General features: G+C 40.0%; 1 protein-coding gene across 5 annotated transcripts in view; it reads right to left on the bottom strand.

Moving 5' to 3' along the window:
• plekhm3 (pleckstrin homology domain containing, family M, member 3) overlaps positions 1-16,076 on the bottom strand; it is a 183,779-nt gene that overhangs the window by 23,429 nt on the left and 144,274 nt on the right. For all 5 annotated transcript variants that reach the window (XM_069933879.1, XM_069933878.1, XM_069933877.1 and 2 more), the window contains one exon: positions 7,002-7,159. In XM_069933879.1, the coding sequence (XP_069789980.1) occupies positions 7,002-7,159 (158 nt within the window). The remainder of the gene's footprint in view (positions 1-7,001; positions 7,160-16,076) is intronic.

Below are 16,076 nucleotides of genomic sequence, written 5' to 3'. Positions count from 1 at the left end.
GAATGCTTTCATTGCATCCCATAATATAAATTTGTCTTTCACTGATTCCGTATTTATTTCAAACTACATTTTAATTTGGTGCTCAATAAATTCTCTAAAATCCTGTCTTTTAAGTAGCATGGAGTTTAATCTCCATCTATATGTTCTTGGTGGGATGTCCTCCAGTTCTATTGCTAATAACAGGGGTGAGTGATCATATAACAATCTTGCTTTAAATTCCATTTTCCTAACTCTCCCTTGGATATGGGCTGACAACAGGAACAGGTCAATCCTTGAGTATGTTTTATGTCTACTTGAATAACATGAGTATTCCTTCTCCTTTGGGTGTTGTCTCCTCCATATATCCAAAAGTTGCATTTCCAGCATTGATTTAACCATAAATATGGCTACTTTGTTCTTTCTGCTAGTCTTTTTTCCAGTTTTATCCATCTTTGAATCCAAATTAAGGTTAAAGTTCCCTCCTATCAATATATTCCCCTGCGTATCTACAATCTTCAAAAAATATCTTGCATAAATTTTTGATCCTCTTCATTAGGTGCATATATATTGACCAGATTCCAGAGCTCTGAATATATCTGAGATTTTAACATTATATATCTCCCTGCTGGATCTATCATTTCCGCTTCCTCACCACCACCTTTCCCCTTTTCCCCATTTTCATTTCTCAGTTTTCTTTTTTTGAACGCACTGTATGACAACACTTCTAAAACATAAAATATTTCAACCATTCCTACATCTAAAATTCCCTTAACCCCAAGTGACCTCCCTCTCTCTGAGTCACCCCTTGTCCCTTGATGGGCAACCACAACTCCCCTCTCCATTCGGACTTTGAACTCGTTCGCAAGTGTCAACTGATTTCACAGTGACTATTATTCTCTCCCACCTAACCGCCTCCAGAAAACTTTTATCTTCACATTACAACAAATCTCCCCCTCTTTTCTTCTCTTTTTATTTTTCTTTTTTAACCCCTCCTCTTTTTTTTCTCCCCCCTTCTCCCTTACTTCCCTTTTCTTCCCTCTTTTAGTTCTTACTTATACATTATTTTTACATCTTTATATGTAGTTTGTCGTCGTTCTTTGCTCTTGTTACATCTCTTTATCTCTCTTTCTGTCTTACAGGCGTTCTGCAAATTCTTGTGCTTTCTCCGGATCCGAGAACAGTCTGTTTTGCTGCCCCGGGATAACTATTTTAAGCTGGATATCTTAAGATAAATTTATAGCCTTTTTTCCATAGGATCGATTTTGCTGCGATAAACTCCTTCCTCTTCTTTAGGAGTTCAAAACTTATGACTGGGTAGAAAATTTTTTTTTGACATTTGTATTCCAGTGGTTTCTTGTCTTCTCTAATTTTATTCATTGCCTTCTCCAATATATTTTCTCTTGTCGTGTATCTCAGAAATTTTACTAAAATTACAAAAACTTGGTTTTTGTTGTGACTGTGGTTTCAGGATTAATGTTCTGTGTGCCCTTTCTATTTCCATTCCATCCTGCATTTCTGGCATTCCCAGGACTTTTGAGATCCAGTCTTTTATAAATTCTTTCATATCTTTGCCTTCTTCATCTTCCTTAAGGCCCACTATCTTTATATTGTTTTGTCTACTATAGTTTTCCATTATATCCATCTTCTAAGCTGACAACTCTTGTGTTTCTTTAACTTTTTTTGTCACTTTCTTCGAATTTTCTTTTTAAGTCGTTCACTTCCATTTCTACCGCCATTACACATTCTTCCACATTTTCTAATCTTTTCCTTACATCTGTTATGACCAGCTCTATTCAACTCACTTTTTCTTCTGTACTTTTCATTTTTCTTTTCATTTCACTAAATTCTAGTGTCAACCATTCTTTTAATGCTTTCATTTGTTCTTGAATTTTTTTTTAATCTATGTACTGTCCATTCATTTTACCTCCTAGTCCTCTGTGCAGATCTTGGTGTTCTTCTTCTTTTTCTGTGTCTGATCTTGGGTTTGTGTCTTCTATTTCTCTTCTTTGTATCTGTGTCTCTTTTGACTTTCTCATTGAGTTGCTTGTCTTAGTTTGTTGGGTTTTTTTTCCCATGATTTCTTGATGCTGTTCCTCTTCTTCTGGTCTCTTGGTTCCTTTTTTCTTTCTCACCCCTCCCTTTCCCATTGCTTTCTTTATCTTCCAGCTGGGAGCCCTGCTGTCGGGCATCTCTCAGCTGTTCATCCTGTGGAGTTCCACTCCACAGCTGGTCCCCCTCCCATCGGTGTTCTCCTTGTCATGCACACTGCGCACGCGTGATTACTCGCGCATGCGCAGTTGCGCACCTCTGTTTGGCTCAGTGAGCCATTTTTGATGTCCCGCGGTCGGTGGATTGCAACCCTGCGGGGTCTCCACTAACCTCGGGGAGCGGGCTCCTCTTTCCACGGCGGATCCCTGCTTTTTCATGCAGGTAAGGCCTTCACCTTTCTCTTCCGGTGTCTTTCCTTCTTCTGTTCTTCCCGTTGTTTTTGGTTTTCCTTTCTTAGGTGCTATTTTCTCCACAACTTAATTTTTTATTTGTTGTGATTTGTGTGTCTGGAGCTTTGCTTTTTCTTCTTTTCTGGAGAGGGCTGGTATTCTCCTACCGGCCACTACTCCATCATGTGACTCCTCCCTCTACCTCGGGAAAGGTTGATGTGCTGTTTCAATACTGAAACATATTTCCACTCTTAATCCATGGAGGCTACAGGCATTTGAAATAAAGGACATGGGTGCGCATAAACAGAGGCATACAAAGGAAGATCGGCAAGAGAAAAGGCTTCAAGACTGGCTTGTCTAGACACAAAACCCACGTAAAGTTAGCAAGGTACAGATGATGGTTTGAGGCCATTCTCAAAAATAATGCTTGGAGATCATATTTCTGCTGAACAAAACACCAGCTAGCATTCTCCTCTCTTTTGGAAGAAATAAATGGCATTTGCTGCTTCACTGGGTGAGACCATTTTAACCTTTTAATCTTGTACCATTTTCTAAGAGGGAGTGAAGTGTATTAAGAGAGTGCATGCTCTCCCCGTGTCTGCGTGGGTTTTCTTCAGGTGCTCTCACCTTTTCAAAATGTGCGGGGGGGGGAGGGGGGAGGGGTGAAGGTTGTAGGGTAATTGGGCGGCACAGCCTCATAGGCCAGAAGGGCCTGTTACCATGGTGTACATCTAATTTAAGGGCGGCACTATCATAGCGCCAGCGACCCGGGTTTGAATCCGCTGACGTCTGTTAGGAGTCTGTACGTTTTCACAGTGCTTGTGTGGGTATCCTCCGGGTGCTCTGGTTTCCTCCCACCCTTCAAAATAATTAGGGTCGTTGGGTGACACGGGTTTGTGGCCCAGAAGCACCTGTTCCTGTGCTGTATGTCTAAATTAAAAAAAAAATTTAAAAGCAAATCTGCATGTCTTTCTTTGCATCAATTATTGAAGACTCAATGGCAACATATAGAACGCTACAGCACAGAAAAACAGGTCATTCGGCCCTTCTAGTCTGTGTTGACATCATTTCACCATTATTGATCCACTCCAATTCCATAACCCCCCCAGACCTCTCCCATCCACATATCTATCCAATTTATTCTTAAAACTTATGATTGAGCCTACATTCACCACATAGATGGCAGCTCATTCTACACTCCCACCACTCTCTGAGTGAAGAACTTTCCCCTAATGTCTCCCCTAAACCTTTCCCCTATCACCCTGAAGCCATGTCCTCTCCCTCAATCTAAGGTGGAAAGAGCCTACTCGCATCCACTCTGTCTATACCTCTCATAATCTTGTAAACCTTGATCAAATCTCCCCTCATTCTTCTTCACTCCAAGGAATAAAGCCCTAACCTGCTTAATCTTCCCCTTTAACTCAACTCCTGAAGACCCGGCAACATCCTAGTAAATCTTCTCTGCACTCTTTCATATCCTTCCTGCAGTTAGACGAGCAGAACTGTATACAATACTCCAATGCCTCACCAATGTCTTGAACAACTTCAACATAACATCCCAATTCTTGTACTCAATACTTTGCTTTATAAAGGCTAAGATGCCAAAAGCTTTCTTTATAACCCTGTCCACCTGTGACACCACCTTTAGGGAACAATGTGTCTGTATTCCCAGATCTCTTTGCTCCTTCACACTCATCAGTGCCCGACAATTTACTGTGTGCTGTATATTCAGCGTATATGTCGACCAGCAGATAGGTGGACCCCCACTTTTTAGCCTCATCTTAATGGTTTTATGGTGTATCAGGTGTACAAGTCGACTGCCCCCTTTTTCAGGCCATCCGGGCCTCCTAGCAACAACCCAAAATTTGTTACAATACCCCAATCGCCAAGTAACAAAGCTGTAAATTAAACAAGTAAAAAAGACAAACCTTGGCCTACTGGGCAGGAGCTGGAACCTGGGCCGACCAGGCTGGACCGACGGCCTTGGTCTCCCGAGGTGGGGTGGGAGCCTTGGGCCTAGGCAGCAGGGGTGGCGACCTTGGCTTACTGGGCAGGAGTGTTGACCTTGTTCTCCTGGCAGGTGTGGAAAACCTCCTGCTCGAGAGAACAAGGTTGACGCTTCTGAAACAGAGCGGGGACCACGGGCTCTACAATTGTAGAATGTCTGGGTGGGTTATGGCGGTACTGGCAATGGTGGGGGTGGGGGAGGGCTGTTGGGGAATGGCAGCGCCAGTGGTGGGGAGGTGCTTGCAGGGTGGACTAATACATCGAATTGTCGCTTCCAGGGTCGACTTATATGCCAAATCGGCATCCAATGGTATTTTGAGTTGAATTTAAGGTCAAAAGTATATCTGCCATATGTCGACCCCAATTTTTTGAGAGATTTTTGAGGATTTCAAGATTCAACTTATACACCAAAATATATGGTACATCCTATCTTGGTTTGCTCTTTAAAATTTTTTATTTAACTTTAAATTTAGACATAAAACATTGTAACAGGCCAATTTGGCTCACGAGTCCGTGCTGCCCAATTTACACCCCATATATCTACACTCCCGGTACGTTTTGATCGATGGGAGGAAACCGGAGGCCTGGTTAACCCCATTTTACGTGGCAGTTTGAAAGGGCCTACTGTTAATTAACCCAAGGCTGGAGCTTCACATTTGTTTTGGCAAAGGAAAACTCTAAGTTGATAAGCAAAAGAATCCATAGTCAGAGTTTACATGGGCTTTCAGGGGTCCCAAGTGTATAAAGAAGCATTGATATGGTATGAGTGAACATGACTGAAATCAATGGAAGCTTTTTTTTTCCAGGCAAGAGAGGCAATGGGCATGTTAATTCATGGATCTGTTCTATGCATTCTCAGGTTCACCTTGGATGAGAAATCGATGGCCAGTCTTGGTGAACGCTCTGTGGCTGTGTGGGTGGAAGTCACTAGGTCTCATCTGTGTGCAGAACGACCTTCGTAGGGTCTTTGAAAACACTGGTGTACATCATGAACACACACACACACGCACACACACACACGCACACACACACACACACACACACACACACACACACACACACACACACACACACACACACACACACGTCCATGAATTACAGACATCCAAACTGAAAATTTTTGCGCAATGTCACTGATATTCTGCGGTACTTTCATTTAGGAATTTATTTAGCAATGTGGCAAACTGCACATCAGTCTATGCCCATAAGAAAATGTTACCACTTAACGCCCACATGTAATTCACACAGCCTTTTTGATGCACAAAATTTCACTTAATGTAAGTGTTTTCAGGGACCTATCCCTTTTGTACATCAAAGAATGAATACATGATTAACCTTTTTGCTCAAAATACACAACATGGGAGACGAGACAACATAGAAGGGAATGGTAATTTAACAGGGCTAGTTGAACAGCATGGAAGCAGGCCCTTTGCCCCACTGACCTAGATGTTACCTAAGTTTGCTCCTATCCTTCTACCCCTGTCCAAATGTCTTTTAAACACTGCTATTGTATCCACCTCTACTTCCTCATTCCACACATATCCCTCTGCGTGAAAATGTCCCTTTTAAGTATTTCCCCTCTCACCTTAAACATATGGCCTCCTCAGGCACTTCTAAGCTGCAGCACCCGGGTCACCCTCCTGGGACCCAGGTGCGATTAGCGGGGCAAAGGTACTTCCAGCACCTTTTAAGCTGCAGGTAATGGACCCATTAAATCAGCAATATGGCAATTTAAGGGCGACCCCACCCCCACGATGACGCGTTGAATGGCGCACCACGCACTCACCAGAAGTGACGAATCGAAGTCCAAATGGTAAGCGGGAACGATGTTCAGATGCTAGCTGATTGACTCTGCAGCAGGACAACTGTTGTGAGCACCTGCTGTCAGGCGAACACTGCAGTCACCAGAGGAGTGGCAGGATGCGCATTTCAGTCAGTGCAGCCCAGTGACGCACGCACTCAAGCACTAACATCACTGGAACAACCAGGTCGGCCATTTTCATTTTCGAGCCGCCGGTGGACACGACTAAGTTGAGTTTATCTGGGTTCCTTGACTCCCTCTGACGGACCCGGCTGGATATGGACCACGCTGACCAGGCTGGACCCTTTCAAGCTGCTGGGAAAATTGCCCGGTTAACCCCATTTTACACGGCAGCTTGAAAGGGCCAAATGCTTAAGATTTCCTTACCCTGGGACAAAGAACTTTTTTTTAACCTTACTTCTACCAGTAGGAACCTTGGAAGAATAGATGAGTCCCTTCCACATAAAACTAAAAATCAAAATGTACCACAAAGCAGTTTCATTTAACAATGATCGATGCAGGATATTTAGATAAGTAACAGAAAGCTAGGTCAAAGAGGTAGGAATTTAGGGGCATTTGAAAGGAGACAGGGCTCAAAAGGATGGAAGGAAATTGTAGGATTTAGGACTTAGCTGAAAATCCAGGCTAGGAGTGCAAATCAGTTAAGAGATCTGGAGAGCTTGGAGATTATAGAGTGGGCGGCCACTGAGGGAATAGGAAAATAACTGAGAAGCTTTGAAGCTGCAGTGCTCTCCTGCCGGAGTGAGTGCACCTACCTTTTCGTGGTGGCTCCTTCGAAAGGATAGATGATTTGCCCATTGTTGCAGATCTCACAGATGAAGCCTTTCTGGCTGCAAAGGCTGCAGCTATACACATGAGCACTGGCAAATTTGTTGATTTTCGAGAGGAAAGGCGCAAGCTTGCCTTCGAAGACCTGTGAGAAAAGGGGGAGAACAAGCCGGAGGATCATCACGGGCAGGCCAGTAAAATAGGATTTCATCCACTGCTTTATTCTCACCCATGCTTTAGTTCCCTTTAGACTCAACTGTACTTCATCTCCCACACTCATCAGCTCCTAAACCCCTCATATCCCCGGTACCACATCCCATTTCCCCATTCACCTTTGCTCTCTTGTGTTGAATCAGTCCAGCAATGCAACAAAATCATTGCTCATGTCTTCAAATCTCTATAACCTCTTCCAATAGTCATTAAACCCTCAGAGATATTGCAGCTCTCTCTGTTCCGACCTTCTGCGCATGTGCTTCACCCTTTAGTCCCTGGCAGCCATGTCTTTAGATTTCTTAAAGGTCTGGAATTCCCTCCAAAATACTGGCATGTTAATCAAGCTTTGGTCAACCTGTCTGGACATTTGCTTACGTATCAGTTTTCTTTGACAGCAATACCTGTGAAATAACTGCGGTTTACAAATTGAAGACACAATCAATGCAAGTTTAGGATGCAGTTGCTTTTTATAACGGTTCAACATCTAACACTTATGGCATGTTTCTGGAATAAGAGAGGCTCCTTTAGATAAAATTTAAAAAAAGCCTGGGAACTGGACTTGCAGCTGAATAAACTTGGAACGTAATTTTCAAATTGGTTGATACGTCACCTTTATATGCTCGTCACTCCCTCCTGCAATTTAAAGTAGTCCATAGAGCTCGCGTGTCCAAAGTCAAATGATCTCATTTTTATCTGGATGTATCTTAACGTTGTGATAGATGCAACAATGGAGATGCTTCATATGCTTTGGACATGCCAGAGCCTTGAGAAATACTGGATTGAAATATTTCATACTTTTTCTGTATTTTCTGAAGTTAATTTTAAGCCTAATCCTTTAATTGTCTTGTTTGGTATTGTTGGAAATAGTGGCACAACTCTAACGGCATCTGATTTGCATATATTAGCTTTTACGTCTCTGATGACCAGACCGGGAGAAGTTGCTCAGCTGTAAGGATGTCTCTCTGCCTACTCATACCCAAAGGCAATGTGACGTCATGTTATGTTTGAATTTAGAGAAGACTAGATGCTCAATTTCTGATTTGAATTTAAATTTTCAAACACCATTAGTATGTTTTATGAATTACTTTCAGAATTTCTGATTTAATATGAATGCAGAAATGTTAATCAATAAGGTGATTGATCACTTTGATAAGGAATTAGGAATTATTTTTTTCCCTCTCTTTGCCACTCAGCTTTGTTTTTTTGGTCATGGGTTCAGATCTTTTTATAATAAAATAATAAAATATCACTGTAGTATAATATGTTTAATTGAGAATGTGGTCGAAGTGTACTATTTTTTGACTTTTAAATTTTTAAAATTTATTAATCATGATAAACCATACAATGAAAAAGTACAGCTTGAGAAAAAAACAATACATTCATGTATTATTATGTATATAATACCCCTTCCAACCCCCCCCATCCCTGTACACTAACCCACCCATCCCTCCCCACCAACTGTCTAAACTATCTCCAAAAAGAAAAAGGAAAGTAAGAAAGAGGAGATCACATAATTTAAAAACTTGTCAGTTAGTTGCCATGGTTCAGAGATTAATAATTCAACCCCAAATAATGCAAATACAGGCTCAAAGTTTTAACAAAATAATTATTACATAAATTATGTTATCTTTTCTAATGGAATATAAAATCTCATCTCCAAATGCCATCTTTGAATACTCAAGTTAGTCTCATTTTTTCCAAATAATTGCCAAACATTTTCTAGCCAATCTCAAAAAAGCAATTTGAAATTTATATAATTTTAACTCCAAACTCAATCTCTTAATATAAAAACAAAAATACTAAAGGATCAAGTAGAACCTTCAATTTAAAAATAGCTTCTAAATCTATTCCAAAAAGATTCCACTGTCTCACATAACCAAGTGGAATGTAAGAAGGAGCCAACTTCCTTATGACATCTAAAACATAAATCCAAAGAAATAAATTTCCTTAATTTCTCTGGAGTTAAATATAATTGATGAAGAAAATTATAATGAACCAATCAATATGTTACATTTACAATTTTAGTCATACTATCCTCACATAAATTCATCCAATCATCCTGAGGATGATCCCATTCATAAATAAACTGATCCATCTTCCTCTCACCAATCTGAGATAATTCAATATTAGCCCAACTCAAAGGTTTATCCACTTCAAACATCCTATTAATAAATTTCAACTGTGCTGATTCATAATAATTTTGAAAATTAGTGAGTTGCAAACCTCCTAATGCAAACTTCCAAGTTAATTTCTGTAATGACACCCTTACCATTTTATCTTTCCATAAAAACTTCCTCATCAAAGCAGTTAAATCTTTAAAAGAATTTTGAGGAATACTACAAAGAATAAACTGAAAGCGATATTGAATTCAAGGAAAAATATTCATTTTAATACAATTAACGCATCCTATTAATGTAATAGGTAAATATTTCCATCAATTCAAATCATATTTAATTTTAGACAATAAAGGCAGGTAATTCAATTTGTATAAATGATTATAATTACCATCTATCTTAACACCTAAAGACTTAATCCGATCTGACCATTTAAATTTCACAATATGCCTACACAGAGAATTATCCATTTCAGCTAATCTCACTCTTTTCCCAATTAATTTTATAACCTGATATTTCACCATACTGCTCCTGTCTATAATGCAAATTCCTCAAAGAACTCAAAGGTTGTGTTAAATATATCAAAACATCATCTGCAAACAAATTTATTTTAAATTAATCATATTTCACTTTAATACCTTCAATATTACTATCTTGTCTAATCATCTGAGCCAAAGGTTCAATAACCAATGCAAATAGAGCTGGTGACAAAGGGCATAAAATGTGAAGATAAAATATAACATAAAATGTGAAGATAACTTTCTATTTGTCACAACTCTAGCAGAAGGGCATCTATATAAGGCCTTAATCCAACCAATTAAAAAAAGGGTCAAAGTTACATTTCTCCAAACCTTTAAATAAAAACACTCCACTCTATCAAAGACCTCTGCATTGAGAGAAATAACCATTGGTTTGTCAGGCTGCTTCCGAGAAGCATTAGTTAAAGAAATCAACTTAACAATATTATCTGCTGAATATCAATTTTTAATAAAACCCATTTGATCTACATGAATTAAACTTGGTAAATATTTAGCTAACCTATTAGCTAGAACCTTTGCCACAATTTTATAATCAACATTCAATAAAGAAATAGGTCATTATAAGACCCTGCTTTTAATGGGTCCCTATATTTCTTAAGAATAACTGTAATAATTGCATTAGAAAAGGAATCCGGAAAAGAACAAACCTCTATCACCTGTTTAAAAGGAACTAATAAGCCCTGAAATTCTTTATAAAATTCAGAAGTAAAACCATCATCTCCTGGAAACTTCCCACTAGGCATAGATCGAAGTGCATCTGTTGCTCTTTAACAATAAAAGAAGCATCCAAATCCTTAACATCCTTATCATTCAAAAAAGGTAAATCCAAATCAGATAAAAAAATTATTACTTTTGGCTTCATCTTCCAATACTTCAGAAGTGTACAATTTTTCATAAAATTTATAAAACACCTATGTAATAATTGAATCATATCGAATAGCATTTATTGTTCTAGAGGCTTGTTCCATTTTTAACTGCCAAACTAATACTTTATGAGCTCTTTCACCCAATTCATAATATCTGTCTAGTTCTCTGTAATAATTTCTCAAATTTATAAGTTTGTAATGAATTATAGCTTACTTTATTAGCTTCCGTAGAATTTCGTTGTAAATCCTTTTCCAAAATTTATAACTCCTTCTCTAATATACTAACCTCAGCTAAATGTTGTAGCTTAATTTTAACAGTATAACTAATAATTTGTCTCCTTAAGTAAGCTTTTAAAGCAGCCCATAAAACAAATGTACTATTAACTGAACCTATATTTATTCTAAAAATAAGCTGTATTTGATCCCTTATAAATTTACAAAATTCAGCATTTTTCAACAGCAAAGAATTAAATCTCCAATGATAAACATTCTCAATTCTCTCCAAACCAGTACACATTATTAATAGCAAAGAATGATTAGACAAATTCAGCCTTCAATACCCGGCCTTGTAATTGTGCCGATATTAAAATAGATCTATTCTAGAATAAGAATCATAACGGAATGAATAAAATGAAAAATCTTTCTCTTTAGGATTTAACCTTTTCCATATATCTACTAAATTTATATCTTTCATTAACACCATTAACTGTTTGACTATTTTGGTCCTAATTACTGATTTTGTAGATTTATCTAATAATGGATCCTACCATAATTTTATCATATGCCTGATTTAAATTAAGAAAATAATTTTTTGACTTTTAATATGTATACTTATGTACTCTGTATTTTTCAATGTAGAACTTCAATTTCAATAAAAATATTGAAAAAGGATGAAGTTGCTGATGCAAGAATTTTTTTGAAATCTTCCACTGCTATGTTTTCCTGATGATCTCCATCATTGGGATCGAAATTTACTGGCTTTGGCAAATTCCAATGAACTCATCTAGTTCATGGATATATTCATGCATGTACCAAGTGGATGTTGCTCATGCGTGTACCAAGTGGATGGCGTTCATGCATGTACCAAGTAGATGGTGTTCATACATGTACCAAGTGGATGGCATTCATGCATGTACCAAGTGGATGGTGTTCATATGTGTATCAATTGGATGGTATTCATGCATGTACCAAGTGGATGGTGTTCATACGTGTATCAAATGGATGGTGTTCATGAGTTTACCAAGTGGATGGCATCCATGCGTGTATCAAGTGGATGGTGTTCATATGTGTACCAAGTGGATGGTGTTCATGTGTGTACCAAGTGGATGGTGTTCATGCGTGTACCAAGTGGATGGTGTTCATACGTGTATCAAATGGGTGGTGTTCATGAGTTTACCAAGTGGATGGCATCCATGCGTGTATCAAGTGGATGGTGTTCATATGTGTACCAAGTGGATGGTGTTCATGCATGTACCAAGTGGATGGTGTTCATGCGTGTACCAAGTAGATGGTGTTCATACGTGTATCAAATGGATGGTGTTCATGAGTTTACCAAGTGGATGGCATCCATGCGTGTACCAAGTGGATGGTGTTCATATGTGTACCAAGTCATGCCTGTTTGGCCAGATTTGCCTTCTATGGCCTATTTTCCCTTCCTTGACCCTGAGTGTGCAACTCTCTCTGGAATTTCTGGGACTCACCAGCTTAGTAGTGATCAAAGTCTTTCTTTCACATTCTGAGACAGCAATTAGATTTTTTCAGGCTCTACCCTCCTGCAAGGGGTGGGGGTGGGGGGGGGTAAACACCTTCTGAAACTGGAACATAACAGTTAAAATCCATCTCTCCCCTCATCTCCATCCAGATCCACAAACAGACCTTCCAGGCAAGGCAGAGCTTTACACGTGCATCATCCAACCTGATTTTGCGCACCTCGCACACTCGGGGTGGCCTCCTGGACTTCAGTGGGACCAAATGCAGATTGGGTGACCGCTTCACTGAACACTGACCTGCTGCCAACCACTTCCATTCCTTTCCCCATTCCCACACATACATGCCTGACCTCAGCCTCATCCATTGCCAGGGTGAGGCCAAACATAAACTTGAGGAGCAACACATCATATTCCTTCTGGACAGCCTTCAACCCAATGGCGGGAAAATCAATTTTTATAATTTTAGATATCCCTCAGCTCCATTAGTCTTCTTTACCTATTCCTTTTTCTCCATGATCTTCCCCTCTCCCTCTACTAGTCCCGCCACCTCACCCGGCCTCTGTCCAAAATCCCACCCCTTCTGGCCCTTCCCAGCTTCTCTTCCCATCTAGTTTTCCTTTCCTTCTTGATATGCTATCACTCCTCTCTGCTTTAGTCTACATAGAAGGACGCGGCCAGAAATGTTTCAACTCACGGATGCTGCCTGACCAGCATCTCAACTTGGTTCTCAGCTCAATAATAGCTTGGACTTTCTGGCGATGGGCTTGAGTTCCACTCCTGAAAGGTTGATGATCTGGTGAAGTAGGGCAGGAGTGCAGCCTGGGCATTGATTGCTGAATTCAGCTGGGATGTGAAGCCCAGGCCACAAGCGCCATCTTGAATGGACGTGGAAAATTCCATGCAGCCAGTGACAAAGGATCCACTCCAGTGCCAATACTTAGTCTTCACTGATTTTGTGGGAGCTTTTGTGCACTGTTTGGATGCTCAAGGATCGGGACCAGGGTTCAAATCAGTAAGGAGTTTACACGTTCTCCCTGTGTCTGCATGGGTTTTCCCCAGTGGTGGTGGTGGGGGAGGGGGGTGGGTGGCTCCAGTTTCCTCCCACCCTTCAAAACGTACTGGATGGCGTAGGTTGAAGGGGTGTAAATTGGGCGGCACGAAATCGTGGCCTGGAATGGACTGTGACCGTGCTGTTTGTCTAAATTTTGCCGCATTCCCAGGTCCTGAATTCACTATATAAATGCATGCTCTTTCGTTTCCACATTGTCATCTGTCCTTATTTTAAGTCTGACATGAACATAATCAGTGCTTAACACAATTGTACAACTTCAAATTAACTGCATCAATTTTAATGAGTTTACAGCAGATTAATACCTTTACCAAGTCTCTCATGAATCATGCACTCTTAGTGCACAGTACAATAACATTTGGCCACAATAGAGCATCTACGATTATGAAGGTTGCCTCCCACACTCTCCTGTATCCTCTAAACATCAACAAGTAGCAAGAACCTTTGCTTCAGACTCTTCCGTTTATAGTCTCTTCTGCCAAAGGAGTTTCTCATTATTTGGTCAAAACTTCACATAATTTTCAACTCTTCTGCTAAAACTCAATTTTTTTTTTGCTTTTGCTTCTCCAGCCCCTCCACAAAATGAGGGACCCCCTCGTCACCAATGTCATCCTGGTAAATTTCTTGCACACCCTCTGCAAGACTTTGAGATCTTTGCTGATGTATGCTTCCAGAATGTAATGCAATACTTCATCTACGGCTTAACTCACCATTTATAAAAGGATTAGCATACCTTCCAAACTCCTTTAATGTCGGCAAGAATCCACAATCTCCCTTTCTGAAACCATCCTTCTCAACTTATCCAGCTACGAACAAATATTCATGCAGTTGAACTTCCAGGATCTCCGTGTTACTGCTTCCCCTTTAATAATCTACCATAGTTCATATTTTATCTTGTCAGTGTATCTCAGGGTTGCGTTATGCACAGTGTCTGCCTATTACAGTGATGTCCAGGGGCCTGTCCTACACAGTGCGGAAAGGTGGAGAACCCGGCTCACCTGCTCGGGTGGCCCACTTAGTCTAGCTGTTACAGCGCCAGCAATCGGGACTGGCCCGCGCAGTCTGGAAGGAGTTTGCATGCTCTCCCTGCGTCGGCAAGGGCTTTATCGGAGGCTCCGGTTTCCTCCCACCTTTCAAAAGATGCTCCAGGGGATGTGGGGTAATTGGGTGTAAATTGAGTGGCACAGGCTCAGGGGCCAAAAGGGCCTGTTACCGTGCTGTATGTCCAAATTAATAAATTAAATTTTGGAGATCTTCCCTTCTCCTGTATGAATCATCCACCATTAGCCGAAATTTAAAATGAAAGGCTCAAAGATTGGCATTAGCACAGCTATTTTGTTGACAACATTGCTGATATTCCTTGGTACCTTTGGAAAATCCACCTTTTGATACAATTTTTCAAGAAAAAAAATGCAAGTTGCAAGTATTGAGAAACCAGTAAATGATCCACAAAGGATTAAAGTGCTCTTTCTACAACATGGAAATCGGGTGATATTGTGGGGATGAATAGATGGCGAGCGGTATTATTAAATTGTATACTATTAGAGAAAAGAACGTATAATTTACAAAATCAACCAGAAAGCTTTGATAAGATTTGGAAACCCCATATGGATTTTATTGCCACAACTTTGCCTGCAGCGTCCACCACTCCCCCATCCAACCCGCCCTAATTAGTTTATGGTTTAAGATTGTTATGTAAATTTGCAATGAACTAATTAAAAGATACAAGTTTACTCGATAGGCTTTTCTCTTTCTTTTTTTCCTACTTTTTTTGGGGAGGGAGGAAAATATAAAAAAAATTGTATTCCTTTTGTGTTGTAGTTTTTTATTATTTTTATGTCATGGATAAAAAAAATGTATGTTTTGACGCAAATGAAAAATAACATTTTTTTTAAACAAGTGCTCTTTCTACGGGATATTTCTTTTCAAAATCCTTTAAGAGTTGTGTATTTAAATTAGACAAAATTTCTGCTTAGTGAACAAACTGAAACTGAAGATAGAAACTGTTAGCCCTCAGCCCCATGTGCTCACTTCTTGATAAATTAACCACCGAGGTACACTGCCCAGCAACAGGCCCTCCTGTCCTCTTCACGCATGCTGACCAAGTTGCTAGTTCAAAGTTCAGATTTATTGTCAGAGTGCATGCATGACTTCACATACAACCCTGAGATTCTTTTCAGAAAGACAAAGACAGAAAGAAATGTGACATTGTCCCATGTCCCTTTCATCTTTACCTGTCCATGTATCTGTCCAAATGCCTTCTGAATGCTGTAATTGTAGCCACTTCTACCACTTCCTCTGGCAGCTGGTTTCAAATGCACAACCACCCTCTGTGTGAAAAAGTCTTGCCTCGCGTTCCCCACTTCCCCCTTCATCTTAACCTGTGCCCTGAAGTTTTTGGATTCCCGACCCTGGGTCCTTTCACCGGATGAATTCTCCTCGTGATTTTATACATGATTTCATTAGCTCTGGGGAAGGAAGTCCCAATTTATCCAGTCTCTCCTAACAATGAATTTCATGACATGTTCCCGACAATAGATTCTGATTCCAAG

Source organism: Narcine bancroftii, chromosome 4 (assembly GCF_036971445.1).
Source record: "Narcine bancroftii isolate sNarBan1 chromosome 4, sNarBan1.hap1, whole genome shotgun sequence".
NCBI lineage: Eukaryota > Metazoa > Chordata > Chondrichthyes > Torpediniformes > Narcinidae > Narcine > Narcine bancroftii.
Note: the sequence above shows the minus strand (reverse complement) of the source record. Positions and strands in the feature narration are given on the sequence as shown.